Source organism: Camelus bactrianus, chromosome X (assembly GCF_048773025.1).
Source record: "Camelus bactrianus isolate YW-2024 breed Bactrian camel chromosome X, ASM4877302v1, whole genome shotgun sequence".
In the NCBI taxonomy this organism is placed as follows: domain Eukaryota; kingdom Metazoa; phylum Chordata; class Mammalia; order Artiodactyla; family Camelidae; genus Camelus; species Camelus bactrianus.
This window is the reverse complement of record NC_133575.1, coordinates 59,875,724-59,895,910: the sequence shown is the minus strand read 5'-3', so window position 1 is coordinate 59,895,910 and position 20,187 is coordinate 59,875,724. Positions and strand designations below refer to the sequence as shown.

The window sequence follows — 20,187 nt, the reverse complement described above, 5'->3', positions numbered from 1 at the left end:
GGCACTTTTTACAGACCTAGAACAAATAATTCTAAAATTTGTTTGGAAACACAAAAGACCTCAAATAGCCAAAATAATCTTGTGAAAGAAGAACAGAGCTGGAGGAATCTTACTCCTTGTCTTCAGACTATATTACAAAGCTACAGTAATCAAAACCGTATGGTCCTGGCACAAAACCCAGTCACATAGCTCAATGGAAGAGAAAAGAAACTCTGGAAATAAACCCACACACTTACGGTCAATTAGTCTATAACAAAGGAGGCAAGAATGTACAATGGAGAAAAGACAGTCTCTTCAATAAGTGATTCTGGGAAAACTGGACAGTTATATATAAAAGAATGAAATTCGAACATTCTCTAATACCATGTACAAAAATAAACTCAAAATGGATTAAAGGCCTATTTGTAAGACAGAAAACCATAAAACTCCTAGAGGAAAACAGGCAGAACACTTTGACATAAATAGTAGCAATATTTTTTGGATCTGTCTCAAAGCAAAGGAAATAAAAGCAAAAGTAAACAAATAGGACCTAATTAAACTTAAAAGCTTTTGCACAGCAAAGGAAACCATCAACAAAATGAAAAGACAGCCTATTACATGGGAGAAAATACTTGCAAATGATATGACAGATAAGGGGTTAATACCCAACATATATAGTTTATACGACTCAACATGAAGAAAACAACCTGATTATAAAATGAGCAGAAGAACTGAATAGACATTTTCCCAAAGAGGATATGCAGATGGCCAACAGGCACATGAAAAGATGCTCAACATCACTAATCAGGGAAATGTAAATTAAAACCACAATGAGGATATCACTTCACATCTGTCAGTTTGGCTATCAGCAAAAAACACACAAATAACAAATGTTGGTGAGGATGTGGAGAAAAAGGGAACCCTTGTACACTGTTGGTGGGACTGTAAATTGGTGTGGCCACTGTGGAAAACAGTATGGAGCTTTCTCAAAAAACTAAAAATAGAACTACCATATGACCCAGCAATTCCACTCCTGGGTATATATCTAAAAAAACAAAAACACTAATTTGAAAAGATACTTGCACCCTAATGTTCATAGCTTATAATAGCTTAAATATGGAAGCAACCTCAGTATCCATCAATAGATGAATAAATGAAGAAGATGTGGTATATATATATACTATATATATATACATAGTGTATATATATATAGTATATATATAGTGTGTATATATATATATATATATATAAAACACACAATGGAATACAACTGAGTCTTAAAAAAAGAACAGAATTTTGTCATTTGCAGCAACATGGATGGACTTGGAGGGCATTATGCTAAGTGAAATAAGTCACACAGAGAAAGACAAATACTGTATGATATCACCTATATGCAGAATCTAAAAAATACAACAAACTAGTGAACAAAACAAAAAAGAAGCAGACACAGATATAAAGAACAAACTAGTGGTTACCAGTGGGAAGTGGGAAGGGAAGAGGGGCAATATACGGGCAGGAGATTGAGGTAAAAACTATATGAGAATGTCGAATCTTAACCACTAGACCACCAGGGAGAGATACAAACTATTATGTATAAAATAAGCTACAAAGATATATTATACAACACGAGGAATGTAGCCAATATTTTAAATAACTGTAAGTTGAATACAACTTTTAAAAATTGTGTATCAGTATACTGTATACCTGTAACGTATAATATAGTACATCAACTAAAGTTAAAAAATGCTTTATTGCTTAAAAAAAATACCTGTTTCCCCATAAGTTACCAAGCTGGGAATTAATTTAATTTTTGCTATATGCTGCTCACATTGGTAAAAAAAAAAAAAGTTTTCTTTTTGATTTGCAGTTTTTCCATTATGAGGAAATTTGAACACTTTTCAAATATTTCAAATAAATAAATAAAATGAAAGGGAGGCTGTGTGGTAAGAGTGAGAAGTACTACAGTAATGTTGTGCTTACAGTTTTCTAAATTATAACACATATTTAAAAACCTGAAAAGAAATATGTTATGATTATTTCTGTGATTATGACACAGAAAGATTAACTGCTAATTTGTTAATCTTAGCACTATTTAAAAATAAAAATCATTAAGTTATATGGGTTCAGTTTCAGAGTATGAACAAGAAAAAACTAGCTCTTTTTCCTACCTTTGGAAATTTTTAATGCCACATGACATTACAACTTGTTAATATATTATCACGTCTTTGACTTTTCCCCTAGTGCCAAATCATTCAAAATTTCCAATTTATTAAGAATTTCAAGGCAAATGTTTTGATTTTCAGGAATATTATTTCTTATTTGAGTATCCTTTTGTTTTATCACTCAAAAAGACAAAATGGAGAAAGGGTAATTTGCAATTTATCAACAGTATTTTGGGATATTGATAATCCAGGTGTAAAGTGTTAACTAGTGATACATATAACTGTGGGCACTGGTCACCATGGGCCCTCCTTTACCCCTACTCCCATTCCATCTCATCTCACTCTTCCCTAGGAAATGTTATCAGAGTTGGTTCAATTTTAAAAGAATGCACTCTTCCGTAGAGATTTTGAAAATCCAAAGTTGGAAAAAAAATCTCTGGGGAGTCAACATCATCTAAAGATGTTCATTGTTAATATTTTAATGTTTTACCCCCTTCTCAGTTCTTCGTGTATTTGAATATAAAGACTCCCCCACCCCCGTAGAGTACCTTACAGTAGGAGATAAATAATAAGGACAATGGACTACGGACATTCTTTTGTTTGTTTTTTGGTTTTGTAATTACAGATCACATTATAGCTGCAAACTTGGGCTCTTTTTAAAAAAAATTTAACTGTAATATTTGTTAAACATGGGATAAAAAGAAAGCATATATGTTATCGAAAAGATTATTTAACAAAATTCTCTTAGTGGTCATTCGTATTAGATCTATTAATTTGTCTATATAAAAGAGGCTTGGAAGTCACGTTTCAGGCCTCTAATAACTCCCCTTGCCTGTACTTTCTGCTTTTCTCAGATAAAGTTTTCTCACGGTTACTTAGGATCTTCGTTAGTTTCAATCTGCTCCTCCCCAACTAGATCGTCCTTAACCCCTCCCGGCTAGAAATTTTGGAGCTGCTTCCACCGGGAAAGGAGGTGGCTCTGGAAGTGTGACGGATCTAATCACTCATTCATTGGACGAGAGTTTGTCAATCACAGCTACTCAACGAATAAGGTGAGCTTTGACGGAAAAAAAAAGTTTCCAGGGTCATTGTCTGCGCAATCATCTTGCGGCACCTCCTCCTCCTGTTCAGGCAGCTAGTGGGAAAAGCTGTTTGGTAGGCTTCTCGGGCGGCAGCCTTAGGCCTGCCGTGGTATTGCGCCCGTCTGCCACTCCGCTGCTTCCTCCCCCTCAGGACGGCTTCCACAGCAGCAGCAGCAGCCGCTTCCGCTTTAGATTCTGCCTCCATCTTAACCCCCGCGGGTGCCCGCGTCCCACCCCGCAGCCGTCTCCTCCACTTCGGTGAGTCTTTTCCTGTCAAAAAGCTAATAATGGAAGGGCTTGGGGAACAGGGCGCAGCTGGTGAAGAGGGCCAATTAGTCGGCGCGGTGGCAGCCGAAGCCTTTCCACAGGCCTTGATGGGGTACTCCTTAGACGAGGACTTTATTGAGAACCTGCCTCTGGCAGTTAAATACCGAGTGTACGCTCTCAAAAAGCTTCAGGCCAAATCTGCAGGTCTAGAAGCCAAGTACTTGAGGGAATTTCATTCCATTGAGAGGAAATTTGCCGGCATCTATGGGCCCTTATTGGAAAAGAGACGCCAGATCATCAATGCGCTCTACGAGCCCACGAAAGAGGAGTGTGAGGTGAAGTCTGCGGCCGAGGACTATGATTACAATGAGATCGGAGATGATTCAAATGCCCAGATGCAGGGTCCGGAGGAGAATCCGGAGTATGAAGACTTGGAGGAGTATTGCGAGGAAGATTTTGAGGATGTGGAGGATGTGTTTGGGGAATATGGAGGAATCGAGGGACATAATGTGGACGAGGAGAAGGAGGAGCCTACAGGGATCCCCCATTTCTGGCTCACGGTTTTAAAGAACGTCGAGGAGGTCTCTCCGTTGATTCAGAAGTATGACGAGCCCATTCTGAAGCTCTTGCGAGACGTGAAAGTCAAGTTTTCAAAACCCGACGAGCCCCTCGCCTTCACTCTGGAATTTCACTTTGAACCCAACGACTACTTCACAAATGAGATGCTGACCAAAACTTACACGCTCAAATCTAAGCTCCATTACTCTGACCCCCACCCCTTTAGGGGATCTGCGGTGGAACATTGCATTGGCTGCAAGATAGACTGGAAGGAGGGAAAGAACGTCACTGTGCAAACGGTCCAGAAGAAGCAGAGGCACAGGTTCTGGGGACTGATGCGCACAGTGACCCAGGAATTTCCTCGAGAGTCCTTCTTCAACTTCTTCAGTGCTCTCCGCTGGGGTCTGGATGCTGATGAAGATGAGGAAGACGTCTTCATTGCTCACACTTTGCGCACCTTTGTCATCCCAAGAGCCGTGTTATACTTCACAGGAGAAGCACTTGAGACTGAGCAAGAGGGATTGGTCAGACAATGTAATGACCTGGTTTATGACAAAGTCACTTATGAGAACGGGGCGGCTGCTTTTGAGGGTGCTAAAGGCCAATGCCTGGACTCCCAGGCAGAAGATATTGATCGCTGAAACAGAGAGGTTGGTGTAGGTGGGCTCCCAGATAAGGAGCCTTCATTTACAATAACTAAAACTTAACCATAAATTAATTACAATCTTAACTTTTGTCTCTTCCTGGTAGTCTCAGTATGAAACTATGTCCAAATATATTTAACAGTGCATTCCATCTAGTACTGCAGTAATGTAAACATTTTCAGGAAATGTAGAAGGCAGTGAATTCTCTAAGCATGTGAATACCTTGCTATTATAAATCCATTGGCTTTTGTCAGGTTGCTATTAGTTTCTAGCCAAGAAAAAAATTACCAGAACTCGTAATTGAAATGTATCTGTTTCGAGCTTTTTTCTTTGAAAAAGCAAAGCAAGACTGCCCCTTTCCCCAGCACCCTTGATAATGGACTTTATTCTGCTTGCACTAACTGTGCCTTCATCTCTTTGTTATAGAAATGCAGCAAGTTGTACACAAATACACTTGATTTATAATTTGAGAAACTGCTAGCATAAGAATAAACATTTGCAGCAAACCCACATTAATGTTATTGACTGTTAGCTTGTTTATAGGCTTCTGTATTTTATGTGCTATAGTGATCTACTCAGAAACCCAACTGTATTATTGCTTATCAGCAAGGTAGAGTTAAACCATTTTTCTTAAATCTTGCCATAAATTGTGCCATATATTTCTGCAAAGTGGGGTTAAAATATGCATTTTCTTTTCTGGAATGTACCTGTCTCTCATGGAAATTACATGATAAGTTAAGCTTTTTTCCTTATGTTTGTTTATTCAAAAATAAAATTAATACATATGTTAAACACTGTGTTTCTCATGAGAATTGAAGTTAGGGATGTGGCCTTGCCTCTTAAAGTATCAGGTGAAGGATGTGGTTCAGAGGTATTAGCAGGTCTGATTTATCCTTTGGGCATAGTATGCACTGTTCCTAGGGCCCACTACACTTTTAAGATTCCACAGGGATGTTTTAATTTCTTTTAAAATCAGAAGAAAGTGAACATAGTAATAATGTGTACATAATAATTAATCTATCCTGGATTATCTTTGTTTTATACCAAAAGAGATGTAAAATATTATGTATTTATGTATATTTGAAAGTCATAGAACAAAGGGCCCAAGAAGATAAAGCTGCCTTGGGTTCATGAAAATCATGATGAGGCCCTAAGTCACACCCTTAGAAATAGGTGAAGGAGAGAGTGCATGGAGTGGTTGAGGGGTGGTAACCTGACAAAGGAGAAAAAAGGAGGGAGGTAAAGGCGATGAGGAAAGAAAGGGAGGGACAAGCAGTGATGGGTTCATTGGGGAAAGGGTAATGGAGGGTCTCCAGGCCCTAGGACACTGTGGCTGTCTTGACTGTTCAGAGGGGAATGGGTTAATAGAATGCTGGAGGAGGGGCAGGGCCAGAGCCCAGTTTGGAACTGGCCTGGGAAAAGTTGGAGTGGGCTTGACTAGGGAAGAAGGAAAATGACTGGAGAGGACAGAGGAGGGGGAAAGGAATATAAGGAAGTGAGTGAGAGGTCTGGAGGGCAGAGAAGCAGAGGATGCAGAGGATGAAAGAGTGAAGCTTATTAGAGATGGAAGAGCATTCTTTGGCTAGAGGTTGCTGAAGTTCAAGTTTTATGGTTTTGATACATTTTGCAAAAACATTAGTACTCTGTCCTGGAAGAGGGGCTGGAAGAGGAACTCGAGGAGCATTGGCCCATTGTAAGTAATCTTTAATCATGTTCTTTCATTGCCAAAATACATACACGTATGAATTCACTATTTTTAATTCAACATTTTATATTGTACTATTTCTGTGTGCCAGAAATTGTTCTAAGTACTTTAGAAGTATTAAGCCCTGTAATATTTATTTTGTAATTGAAAAAGTAGTAAATGTATAGAGAAGAATTAATTATAATACCAAATAACAATTTCCTCGAAACTCAGCTTTAACTGCTAACAAGCATACAATTCTGTATCCTGCTTTAAAAAAAAGAAATTTACCATTATAGTGCTAGTGTTTTCCTGAATTTTAATTTACATTTTAAAAGCATAATTATTAATGATCATGTAGTATTCCAATGTACGGGAACACAATTTAACTATTATTTTAATGTTGGTTATTAGTTTCTAATTTCTAATCATAATAAAGTAGGCAAGCATTCTGTTTTTTAATGTTAAGACTTTTTATACAAGTTCCTTTTTAAAACTTTTCCCTCTAAGTCTTTTGGAAACTCTATGAGAGCTAAATGGTGAGTCAGAAGCAAGAGTCAAATCATTGATTAGCCAGAGGTTCAATGAGAAATGTAGTCACTAGAATGTAACTTTCCCAAGTATAGTCACAAATCTTAGAGGTGGTATTTTCCTACTCAACATGTGTAACAAATCCTTTGCCTGCCCCCTGCACCAAAAACGTATATTTTTCACATGTTTTTTTGAACATGTAAGAACTTGAGAAATAGAGTTCTCTTGAGTTTTTTTTAGAAGATTGATTTAAATTTCAGACCACCCCCAAAAATGAGGATCTAGTGTAAAAGTACCAATACAACAGTGAGCATTAAATCAACTTAGTTATAAAGTAAGATTAAAACATACATTTATATATATATAAACAGAAAATTAAAATTTTGTAAGCACTATCAATGTAGACCTAACTAGCAAAAGTTGGAACTAGAAGGGGAATTTCTTCTTTTATAGCTGGGGATCAAAAAATCTGGGAAGGTAAGTAACAGACACATAAGTATATATTTAAATAATGCCCTAAGAAAAATAATACAATCAATAAAAATTGGATACTGATTTTTTCCTATCATTGCTCAGTAAACATTAAGTAAAATTGTGTTTGTAAATGTAACAGGTAGAAAAAAGGGCAAAACTTCCAAATTATCAGAAGATTCAAAACTAAACTAAAAATAAAGGCTGTGTAACAAATAAGGGGAAAAAACCCCAGAAAACCTAAAACAGATATCTTTAGTGAGATAAGATGTAACATTTGACACTTTCCCATGTCTGGAAAGTGCTTCTTTAGGTAGCCTCATGGATATCTCTCACCTCTTTCAAATCTTTGCTCAAATATCACTGTCTCAATGATGTCTGCCTTGACCACCCTGTTGTAAATTGTATATGCTTCATACATGTACTCACAATTTCCCCTTACTCAGCTTTGATTTTCTCCCATAGAAAACAGCATCTTCTAACTCACTATATGATTTACTTATTTGTTATTTGTATTGTTTGTCCTTTCACAGTAGAATATAAGCTCTGTCAGAGCAAGGATTTTTGTTCATTGATGTTCATTGATTTTTGATCCTTGTTCATTGATGTATCCAAGCATCTGTAATGGTGCCTGGCATAAGGTGGATGCTCAATAAATATTTGTTAAATATATTAATCAATATCTGTCTTAGTAAATGTGAATGGGATAACTCATCTAGGAATTTATCCTACAAATATACTTTTCCAAAATGACATGCTCAGGGATATTTCCTGTAGCACTGTTCTACCAAAATAATAGGGAAAATTTCAAATCCATTGGTAAGGGTTTGTATTTATATAAATTATGGTCCATCTCTACAACAGATATTCTTAAACACTATGAGACAGCTATATATATATATTATATATGTATATTATATATATATAATATATAGAAGAACAATCTCTAAGATAGTGTTAAGTGAAAATAGCAAGATGTTAAACACTATATTATACTATAATTTTTGAAAACTTAAAAAATATAAAAAAATTTGATCACATATTGATCATGTATTGATTCTGTACTCTTTTGGAAAGATACATGAGACACTAGTAATAGTGTTGCCTCTATGGAAGGGAATAGGGACATAATGGTGAGAGGGAGACTTCCTTTTAATCTATGCTTTTATCCTTTTTAAATTTGTTATCACATGCAAATTTCATGGGCATAAAAAACTGGGCCTCTGGGAAGGCTTTCAAAAGAGTTAAGTATTGGGTTATTCTACATAAAATTTTGGGAGGAATTTGTTTCTGCTCTAGTTGCTTTGTTATCATTGTTTGTATTCTTAGCAGCTTGACTGCTTCCAAGAGAAAAATGAGAAATAGGGCCCATTAATATGTAAAGAGACTGGAGCCTGAGGTGGCAGAAATGTATAAGGGAGTTTTCAAAAACAGGAATGTCTAAAAATTTTAAGTGTTTTCATTACCACAAGGTACACTTACCCATCCCCCCATCTCATATCTTTGCCAGAGTCTTGGTATATATACAAAGATCTTATGTGTATCGTCCCAGAGGTAAATCAAGTAAGAGTATTGTTCATATCTGAGTCCATCTAGCTTGTAGAGATAATCGGATAGCAAGAGTGTCTAACTACCTTGTCATTCAGCAAAAAGTGTAGCTAGAAGCTATGAGTGAATGGATATTGCAAAAGCCATTTTCCTTCATAATTGTTTCTCTTTAAAACTGGTTGGCCTAGTCTGATTCTTTGATTCTCTGATTCTCAAAAGATCTAACACTCCAGCTGATACACTGGAGTATTGGGGTGTGTGTGTGTGTGTGTGTGTGTGTGTTCCTTTAAAATGCAGTGCTTGATATATAATTTATTTAACTCCTCTTTCCCTGGCTGAGTTCCATGAGTTTTATAGTGAGGAAAAAACTGTCCTTGATTCTTACCTTATCCATGACTTAGTACCTGTGTGATTTCTCTGTCAATTATTTAACTTACTAAGTTCTGGCTTTCTCATGTGTAAAGTAGATTTAACAACACCTATCCTTATTTGTGAGTATTTTATATTCCTAGGATATCTACCCCTTCTGGAAAATAACCCTTTCTTTTTGGAAAATTGCTCCTCTTTCCACTCCTAGAATTTTGGTTCTAGGGGAGGTTGTGTCTCTGGCCACAAAAATGGTCACGTTACTCAAGCCAGTATCATCTGAATCCGTCCCTAGAATTTTGCCAATTGAATCTAAGGAAGACAGTGTTGATGTCCCAAGTGGCAAGGCTAGGATGAAATTAGTCCAAGCCCTGCAGCTAACTACAGCTCCATCTTTGTGAAACTTGAAGTTCAGATTCCTTCCCTGGTTTCTATTTTCCTAGAGCTTTTTCAAATTCATCTGTTCAACTCTTTCATTTTCGATATATATTTTTCTTACATAGAGTTTGTTTTCTATCATCGGTATGTAAGTTACATCCAACTCACTAAATTACATCTATGCTTACAAAGGTGTCAAATGTTATTAAATGTAATAGTAAATGTTTATCCTAATGCACTACACACAGACACTCAGTGATATTGTAGCACGCGTAACAGGAATAAAGAAATAATTATTGCTACTTATAATCTCACAGCACTCTCTAGGTGTGGAATTGGTAACTAGGAGGCCTTTTGTTTATTGGTAAAACTGAGTATGCAGATTTGAGGAAATTAGGACCTAAATTGCTCTGCATGTAAATGAAGGAGATGATAATTTAAAACTGGCTAAGTTGATCTTTGGGAGAGAGCAAGGAAGAATTTTGGTTTAAGGTACAAGGGAGAAGAGATGCATCAACTGGGCAATATTGTCTCCAAGGATAATTTCATGTGTGGACAAATAATAAAAATACATACAATATATTCAAAATATTTACTTGATGTATAATTTAGTAATCAATTATAATTACAGTTTCTTCCCTTAGAACTGTGAAAATTAATGTCTTTTTTGTTGTTTTTAACTTTATTTTATGTATATATGTATGTATGTATTTATTTATTATTGACATATAGTCAGTTACAATGTGTAAATTTCTGGTGTACAGCATAATGTCCCAGTCATGTATATATATATATATATATATATATATATATATATATATATATATATATATACATATATTCATTTTAATATTCCTTTTCATTAAAGGTTATTACAAGATATTGAATATATTTCCCTGTGCTATACAGAAGTAATTTTTTTATCTATTTTTATATATAGTAGTTAGTATTTGCAAATCTGTAACTCCCAAATTTATCCCTTCTCACAACTTTTCCCCCAGTAGCCATAAGATTGTTTACTATGTCTGTGAGTCTGTTTCTGTTTTGTAGATGAGTTCATTAGTGTCTTCTCTCTTTTTAGATTCCACATGTGAGTGATATCATATGGGTTTTTTTCTATTTGGCTTACTTCACTTAGAATGATAATCTCCAGATCCATCCATGTTGCTCCAAATGGTATTATTTTATTCTTTTTTATGGCTGAGTAGTATTCCATTGTATAAATACACCACAACTTCTTTGTCCAGTCTTCTGTCAATGGACATTTAGGTTGTTTCCATGTCTTGGCTATTGTAAATAGTGCTGCTATGAACATTGGGGTGCATGTTATCTTTTTGAATTAGAGTTCCCTCTGGATATGTGCCCAGGAGTAGGATTGCAGGATCATATGGTAAGTCTATTCTTAGTTTTTTGAGGAATCTTCATACTGTTTTCCATAACGGCTACACCAAACTACATTCCTACCAACAGTGTATGGAGGGTTCCCTTTTCTCCACAGCCTCTCCAACATTTATCATTTGTAGACTTTTGAAAGATGGCTATTCTGACTGGTATGAAGTGATACTTTGTAGCTTTGATTTGCATCTCTCTGATAACTAGTGATATTGAGCATTTTTTTCATGTGCCTATTGGCCATTTGTATGTATTCATTGGAGAATTGCTTGTTTAAGTCTTCTGCCCATTTTTGGATTGGGTTGTTTGTTTGTCTTTTATTAAGGTTATATGAGCTATTTATATATTCTGGAAATTAACCCTTGTCAGTCTCGTTTTTGCAAATCTTTTCTCCCATTCCGTAGGTTGTCTTTTTGTTTTGCTTATGGTTTCCTTTGCTGTGCAAAAGCTTATAAGTTTAATTAGGTGCCATTTGTTAATTTTTGCTTTTATATCTATTGCCTAGGTAGACTGCCCTAGGAGGACATTGCTGAGATTTATGTCAGATAATGTTTTCTCTATGTTTTCTTCTAAAAGGCTTATAATGTCTTTTCTTATGTTTAAGTCCTTAAGCCATTTTAAGTTTATTTTTGTATATGGTGTGAGGGAGTAATCTAACTTCATTGATTTACATGCAGCTGTCTGGCCTTCCCAACACCATTTGCTGAAGAGACTGTCTTTACTCCATTGTATATTCTTGCCTCCTTTGTCAAAGGTTAGTTGACCAAAAGTCTGTGTGTTTGTTTCTGGGCTCTCTATTCTGTTTCATTGATCCATATATCTGTTTTTGTACCAATACCATGCTGTTTTGATTACTGTAGCTCTGCAGTATTTTCTGAAGTCTGAGAGGATTCCTCCAGCTTCATTCTTTTTCTTCAGTATTGCTCCAGCAATTCTGAATCTTTTGTGATTCCATATGAATTTTAGGATTATTTGTCCTAGTTCTGTGAAAAATGTCCTGGTAATTTGATAAGGATCACATTAAATCTGTAGATAGCTTTGGGTAGTATGGCCATTTCAACAGTATTAATTCTTCCAATCCAAGAACATGGGATATCTTTCCATTTCTTTAAGTCATCTTTAATTTCCTTAGTCAGTGTTTTGTAGTTCTCCATGTATAAGTCTTTCACTTCCTTGGTCAGATTTATTGGAAAAGTATTTTTTTTTTGGGGATGCAATTTTAAAAGAAATTGTTTCTTTACTTTCCTTTTCTGATATTTCATTGTTAGTGTAAAGAAATGCAACTTATTTCCATATGTTAATCTTGTGTCCTGCTACCTTGATGAATTCTTTTATCAGCTCTAGTAGTTTTTGTGTGGAGCATTTAGGGTTTTCTCTATATAGTATCATTTCATCCACATATAGTGGCAATTTTATCTCTTCTCTTCCAATTTGGATCCCTTTTATTTCTTTCTCTTGCCTGACTGCTGTGGCTAGGACTTCCAGGACTATGTTGAATAGGAGTGGTGAGAGTGGGCATCCTTGTCTTGTTCCAGATTTTAGCAGGAAGGCTTTCAACTTTTCACCATTGATTATTTTGCTGGCTGTAGGTTTGTCATAAATAGCTTTCATTATGTTGAGATATGTTCCCTGTATACCAACTTTGGTAAGTTTTTGTCATAAATGGGTGTTGAATTTTATCAAATGCTTTTTCTGCATTTATTGAGATGATCATGTGATTTTGTCCTTTCTCTTACTGTTGTGGTGTATCTCTTTGATTGATTTGCATATGTTGAACCATCCTTGTGTCCCTAAGATGAACCCAACTTGATCATGGTGTATAACCTTTTTTATGTGTTGTTGGATTCCGTTTGCTAATATTTTGTTGAGGATTTTTCATCTGTGTTCATCAATGATAATTGGCATATAGTTTTCTTTTTTGGTAGTGTCTTTGTATAGCTTTGGTATCAGGGTGATTGTGGCTTCATAGAATGAGTTTAGGAGTATTCCCTCCTCTTCAATCTTTTGGAAGAGTTTGAGAAGGATCAGTATGAGCTCTTCTTTGTATGTTTGATAGAATTCCCCAGTGAAGCCATCTGGTCCTGGACTTTTGTTTGCATGGAGGTTTCTTATTACTGATTTTATTTCACTTCTAGTGAGTGGTCTACTTAAATGATCTATTTCTTCTTGATTCAGTTTTGGTGGACTGTATGTTTTTAGAAACTTGTCTGTTTCTTCTAGGTAGTCCAATTTATTGCCATAATCATTGTTCATAGTATTCTCTTATTTTTTTTATATTTCTGGAGTATTGGTTGTAATTTCTCCATTTTATTTCTTATTTTGTTTATTTGTACCACAACTTCTTTATCCAGTCATCTTTTGATGGACATTTAGTTTGCTTCCATGTCTTGGCTACTGTATATAGTACTGCTCATGTTTCATACTTTGATTAGCAAAGTATATTTGGCATGTGTGGGCAGAGTCTTATCTATTGCATTATAAAAGAGTTATATCTTCTGCCAATCATTTTTTCATTTTTAATTAGCTGAAATTAATAGTTAAGAAAGCAAAGTTTCTAAAATATTAAGGAGAAATGGATAAAAGATAAATTAGACATTAAAAAATTGTATCAAACATACTTTGTCCTACCATGAATAAAACTTTTTCAGCTCAACATTTTTTTTCTTAGTAATTGTTCTTCTGCCTTTTTAGTGTTACCTCTATATAATGTCAATATTTATTTCAAGTTGTTTGGCAGTTACCTGATTAACTCTAAAATATGCACTTATATCTGTATTGTTCGAATTATCAATATCAATTCTGGTTATTTCACTGATTCCCCACTGTTGAAAGATGAGGAATTCAGCTCCTTTTCCCTTCTCCTGTCTCCAAATCTCAGTCCTTTTGAAAATGTTAATGCTCATATTAGTAACGTTTATAACATGGCATACACTTAGGTCTTTATTTCTTAAATAACAACTTTAGACAGCATCTCTTGATTTCCCACTTTGTAAGATATGTTTTCTCTACTTCTTCCCATTGTACCTTTGAATTCTGTGGGCTTTATAATACATTTTATATTTATAGTTACTGCAGCAACTTTACCCCTTATAATAAGCAGTATGTTCATATAAATACAGAGTTATAATAAAATATTGCATAATCCTAGAGGACATCTGTCAGTATTTTTTTCAGAGAGATTCTACATGTATTAAACTTTCTAAGTCTTTGCTTACTTAAAAATACCTGTTTTTCTCACACATAATTGATAATTTAGTAGTATAGAATTTCTAGCCCCTTCCTCTGAGTCTGGACTTGGTCTGCAGTAAAATATCTATTGGCATATTTTTTGCACATTTTATAATTGAATTTTTTATTATGCTGAAACATATATGAAAGAAATTTAAACAATTAAAAGTGTAGAGTTAAGTGGTATTACATACATTCACAATGCTGTGCAACCATTATCATGATCCATTTTTCAGAAATTTTTGATCATCCTAAACAGAAACTCTGTATTCATTAAGCAAGTCCCCATTACCTCTCTCCACAGACCCTGGAAACTTTTTGTCTCTGTGAAGTTGACTTTTCTAGGTACCTCATATAAGTGGAATCATACAATACTTATCTTTTTATATCTGGCTAATTTCACTTAGCACAATGTTTTCAAGGTTCATCCATGTTGTAGTATACATCAGAATTTAACCCTTTTTAAAATTGAATAATATTCTTTTTTATGTATATACTACATATTATTTATTTATATGTTGACAGACACTTGAATTGTTTTCACCATTTGATTATTGTGAGTAATGCTGCTACGAACATTAGTGTGCAAGTATCTGAGCCCATAACTTTAATTCTATTGGGTAGATACCTAGAAATGGAATTCTACATTTAAATTTGTTTTTCATTTTCTGTTTTTTTAACCTTTTTTATTGAGTCATAGTCATTTTACAATGTTGTGTCAAATTCCAGTGTAGAGAAAAATTTTTCAGTTATACATGAACATACATATATTCACTGTCACATTTTTTTTTCACTATGAGCTACCACAAGATCTTGTATATTTTTTCCTGTGGTATACAGTATAATCTTGTTTATCTATTCTGCATATGCATGTCAGTATCTACAAATTTTGAACTCCCAGTCTGTCCCTTCCTACCCTCCTTCTCTGTTTAAATTTTTAAGGAACTGTCATGCTGTTTTCCACAATGACTGCACCATATTACATTCTCACCAGCAATGCACCAGAGTTTCAAGTTTTCCACGTTTTCACCAAACTTATTTTCCATTTTTTAAATAATAGCCATCCTAATGAGTATGAAGTAGTACCTCATAGAGGCTTTGATTTTCCATTTTCCTAATATAACTAGTGATACTGAACATCTTTACATGTACTTCTTGGCCATTTATCTATCTTCTTTGGAGAAGTCTATTCATATCCTTTGTACATTTTCAATTGGACTGTTTGATTTTTGGTTGTTGTTGAGTTCTAACAGTTTTTGAATGTTATGTACACTAAGCCTTTAACAGATGTATTATTTGCAAATATTTTCTCTCATTCTGCAGGGGTTTTTTTCACTCTCTTGATGGTGACTTTTGATGCATAAAGTTTTTAATTTTGATGAAGTGCAATTTATTGAATTTTTCCTTTTGTCACCAGTGCTTTTGGTGTCATCTAAGAAATAATCATAAAATCAAAATACTATAAAATCTTTCTCCTGTGTTTTCCTCTAACAGTTTCACAGTTTCTGCACTTATGTTTAGGCCTTTAGTACATTTTCAGTTAATTTTTGTTATATGGCATAAAGGGTCCAACTTCATTTGTTTGCACGTGGATATCCAGTTTTCTCAGCACCATATGTTGAGAAGACTACATTGGTCTTGGCACCCTTGCCAAAAATCAATGCAAAAGTTTATTTCTGGGCTTTTTGTTCTGTTCCATTGGTCTGTATGGCTGTGTTTATGCCAGTACCATAGTGTTTTTAATAATAATACATTTTTTAGTTTTTTAATTCTTAGTTTTTATTGAAGTGTAGTCAATTTATTATGTTAGTTTCAGGTGTACAGAAAAACTATTCAGTTATGCATATACTTACACACATATGTATATATTTTCAGGGGTTTTTTTTTGTATTATGGCTCATTACAAGAAATTGAATTTAGTTCCCTGTGCTATACAGTAGGTCCTTGTTGTTGAGAGTTTGGGATTAGCCATACCAGTGTTTTGATTACTTTAGCTTTGTAGTAAATTTTGAAATCAGAGAATGGGAGACCTCCAACTTTATTTTTCTTTTTCAAGATTGTTTTTCATTGTCAAGATTCAGGTTCCCTTGATAGTCCATGTGAATTTTAAAATGGATTTTCCTATTTCTGCAAGAAATACTGTAAGAAGTTTGATAAGGGTTGAATTGAACCTGTAGATTGCTTTGAGTAGTATTGTTATTTTAACAACTTTAAGTCTTCCAATCCATGAACAAGGGATGTACTTCCATTTATTTATGTCTTTTAAAATTTCTTCCCGCAATGCTTTATAAGTTTTAGTATACAAGATTTTTTTTCTCCTTACTTAAACTTATTCTTGTTTTACTCATTTGATGCTATTGTAAATGGAATTGTTTTCTTAGTTTGCTTTTGTGAATGTTCATTTTTAGGGGAAAGAAGCACAAAACTGATTTTTGCATGTTTTGTATCCTGCAATAATTGCTGAATTCATTTATTAGCTCTAACAATTCTTTCATGGAGTGTATAGAATTTGCTACATATAGTAGCCAAGTCATATGTGAAAAGGATAATTTTACTTATTTATTTCTAGTTCAGATGGCTTTTATTCATTTTTCTTGCTGAATATGTCTGCCTAGACTATTTATTACTATGTTCAGTAGAAGTGGCAAAACCAGACATCCTTGTCTTTTTCCTGTTTTAGGGGGAAATCTTTCAGTAGTTCAACATTAAAAATGATGTTAGCTGTGAGTTTCTCATATATGGCCTTCATCGTGCTGAAGGAGTTTCCTTCTATTCCACTTCACTAAATTTTTAAGACTTTTTTTTAGAGCAGCTTTAGGTTCACAACTTAATTGGGGGGAAGGTACAGAAGTTTTCCATATATACCCTGACCCTACACATGCAAATTCTTCTTCATTGTCAATATCCCCCACCAGAGTGTTATACTTGTTATAACTGATAAACCTACACTAGCACATCATAATCACCCAAAGTCCATAGTTTACCATAGCGTTCAATCTTGGTGTTGTACATTGTATGGATTTGGAGAAATCTATAATGGCTTGTATCCATCATTATAGAAACATACAGAGTATTTTCACATCTTAAAAAGCCACTGTGATCCACCTAATCATCTCTCCCCTCTACTCCCAACCCCTGGCAATCACTGATTTTATTCCCTCCATAGTTTTGCTTTTTATAGGTGAAATATGTTATAGTATATAGCTTTCTCAGGTGAGAGTCTTTCACTTATTAATATGCATTTAATGTTCCTCTGTGTCTTTTCACAGCTTCATAGTTCAATTGTTTTTAGTGCTGAAAAATATTCCATTGTCTGGATATACTACACTTTTCCTATCTATTTAACCACTGAAGAACATCTTGGTTGCTTTCAAGTTTTACAAATTATAAATAAAGCTGCTATAAATATCTGTAATATCTGTGTTCAGGTTGTTATGTGGACATAACTTTTCAATTCCTTTGGGTAAATACCAAGGAGTGTAATTCTTTGATCATATCATAAGAGTATGTTTAGTTTTGTAAGAAACTGCCAAACTGTCTTTCAGTGTGGCCGTACCATTTTACAGTCCCACCAGCATTGAATATGAGTTCTTATTGCACTACATTTCCACCAGCATTTGCTGTTGTCAGTGTTCCAAATTTTGAGCATTCTAAAAATGCATAATGGTATCTGATTGTTGTTTAATTTGTATTTTTCTGATGACATATGATGTAGAGCATCTAAATTGCCCAAATCAAGAGAGAGGAATGAATATCCAGATCCATGAAGCCTCCCAAACCCCAAACAGACTAAACATAAATAGATCTGAGACATTATAATCAAATTGTCAAAAATCAAAGACAAATATTTTTGAAAGCAGCAAGAGAAAAAAAAATCATCTACAAGAGAACCCCCTCCCATAAAACTATTAGGGGATTATTCATTAGAAACCTTGTAGGTAAGGAGAGAATGAAATGATATATTCAAAGAGTTGAAAGAAAGAAATACTGTCATCCAAGAATATTGTACCAGGAAAAGATGTCCTTCAGAAATGAAGGAGAGATAATGATTTTCTCAGATAAACAGAAGCTGAGGAAGTACATCACCACTCGACCTGCCTTACAAAAAATACTAAAGGGAATTCTTCAATTTGAGACAAAAAGATGCTAAGAACTTGAAATTGTGTGAAAGTATAAATTCACTGTAAGAGTAAGGTCAAATTCAGTATATTCTCATACTGTTATGGTTGTATATATATCACTTTTAACTTTAGTATAAAATTTAATATATAAAAGTATTAAAAATAATTATAGCTACAATAATTTATTAATGAATAAACAATATTCAAAGATATAGATTGTGACATCAATAGTATAAAATGTGGAAGAAGGAGAAAATTAAAGTGTGGATGTTTATATGCAGTTGAAATCAAATTGTTATTTTCTTAAAATATTCTGTTATAAGTATAAAATGTTTTATATAACCCTCATGGTAACCACGAAGAAAACACCATAGTAAATATCATAGATAAAGAGAAAGGAATCAAAGCACACTACTACTACAAAAAAATTTATCATTCATAAAGGAGAACACCAAGAAAGGAAGAAAGGAACTAAGAAAGTACAAAAGAATCAGAAAGCAATCAACAGAATGGCAATAGTAAGTCCTTACCTATAAGTAAACTTGAATGAATTAAATTCCCAATCAAAAGACATAGACATAGACATAGAATAGCTGAATGATTTTTTTAAAGATCCAAGGTTACACTGCCTACAAGAGAATCAATTTAGCTTTAAGGACACATATAAGCTAAAAGTGAAAGGATGGAAAAAGATATTTCTTGGAAAAAAAGAGAGCAGAGGTGGCTGTAATTATATCAGATAAAAAAACTAAGTGAAAAAAAAAGCAGATAAAAAGGTCATTATAAATGATAAAGAGGTCAATTCATTAACAGGATAAAATAATTGTAAATGTGTATGTACCCAATATTGGAGCACCTAACTATATTGAGCAAATAAAAATCTAAAGAGAGAAATAAACAACACTACAATAATAGAAGGGGACTTCAATAACCCTCTTTCAATAATGAATAGATAATTTAGATAGAAAACCAACAAGGAAACACTGGACATGAAATACATTTTAGACAAATGAACTTAAAGACATATACAGAACACTCTATCCAATAGCAATCGAATACACATTCTTCTCAAGTGCACATGAAACCTTCTCCAGAATAGATTGTATGTTAGGTCATAAAACAAGCCTTAACAAATTTAAGAAGATTGAAATCATGCCAAGTGTCTTTTTCAACAACAATCATATGAAACTAGAAATTAAAAGTAAAAGAAAAATGGAAGATTTACAAATATATGGAAATTAAGCAACATGCTGTTGAACAACCAATAGGTGAAAAAAGAAACAGAAAGAGAAATAAAATACATCATGAAACAAATGAAAATGGGAACATGACATACCAAAACATATGGGATGCAGCAAGCAATTCTGAGAGAAATTCATAGCAAGAAATGCCTACATTAAGAGTAATATCAAATAAACAACCTAATTTTATACCTCAAGACACTAGAAACAGAAGAAAAAACAAATCCCAAGGTTAGCAGAAGGAAAGAAAGAACAAAAACAGCAGAAATTAATGGAATAGACCCAGAAAACAGTAGAAAAGATCCATGAAACTAAATTTTGATTTATGAAAAGAATAGCACATTTGACAAACTACCTAGACTAAGAAAAAAAAGAAGATGCAAATAAATAAAATCAGAAATGAAAGAGGAGAGTCATTACAACTGATGCCACAGAAATGCAAAGGATTATTAGAGAATACTGTGTACAATGAGACACAAAAAACTGGATGATCTAAAAAACAAAAAGGATAAACCTACCAAAACTGAATCATGAA

General features: G+C 34.1%; 1 protein-coding gene across 1 annotated transcript; it reads left to right on the top strand.

Annotated features, from left to right (window-relative positions):
• Positions 1-3,248: 3,248 nt before the first annotated feature.
• LOC105063587 (nucleosome assembly protein 1-like 2) lies at positions 3,249-5,484 on the top strand. The gene has a single exon (XM_010948193.3). The coding sequence runs from the start codon at positions 3,511-3,513 to the stop codon at positions 4,687-4,689; it is 1,179 nt and encodes a 392-aa protein (XP_010946495.1). The 5' UTR covers positions 3,249-3,510; the 3' UTR covers positions 4,690-5,484.
• The last annotated feature ends 14,703 nt before the right edge of the window (positions 5,485-20,187 follow it).

Bases quoted from the DNA above. Each gene is read 5' to 3' on its own strand.
- LOC105063587 (XM_010948193.3), top strand. From the start codon at position 3,511: ATGGAAGGGCTTGGGGAACAGGGCGCAGCTGGTGAAGAGGGCCAATTA.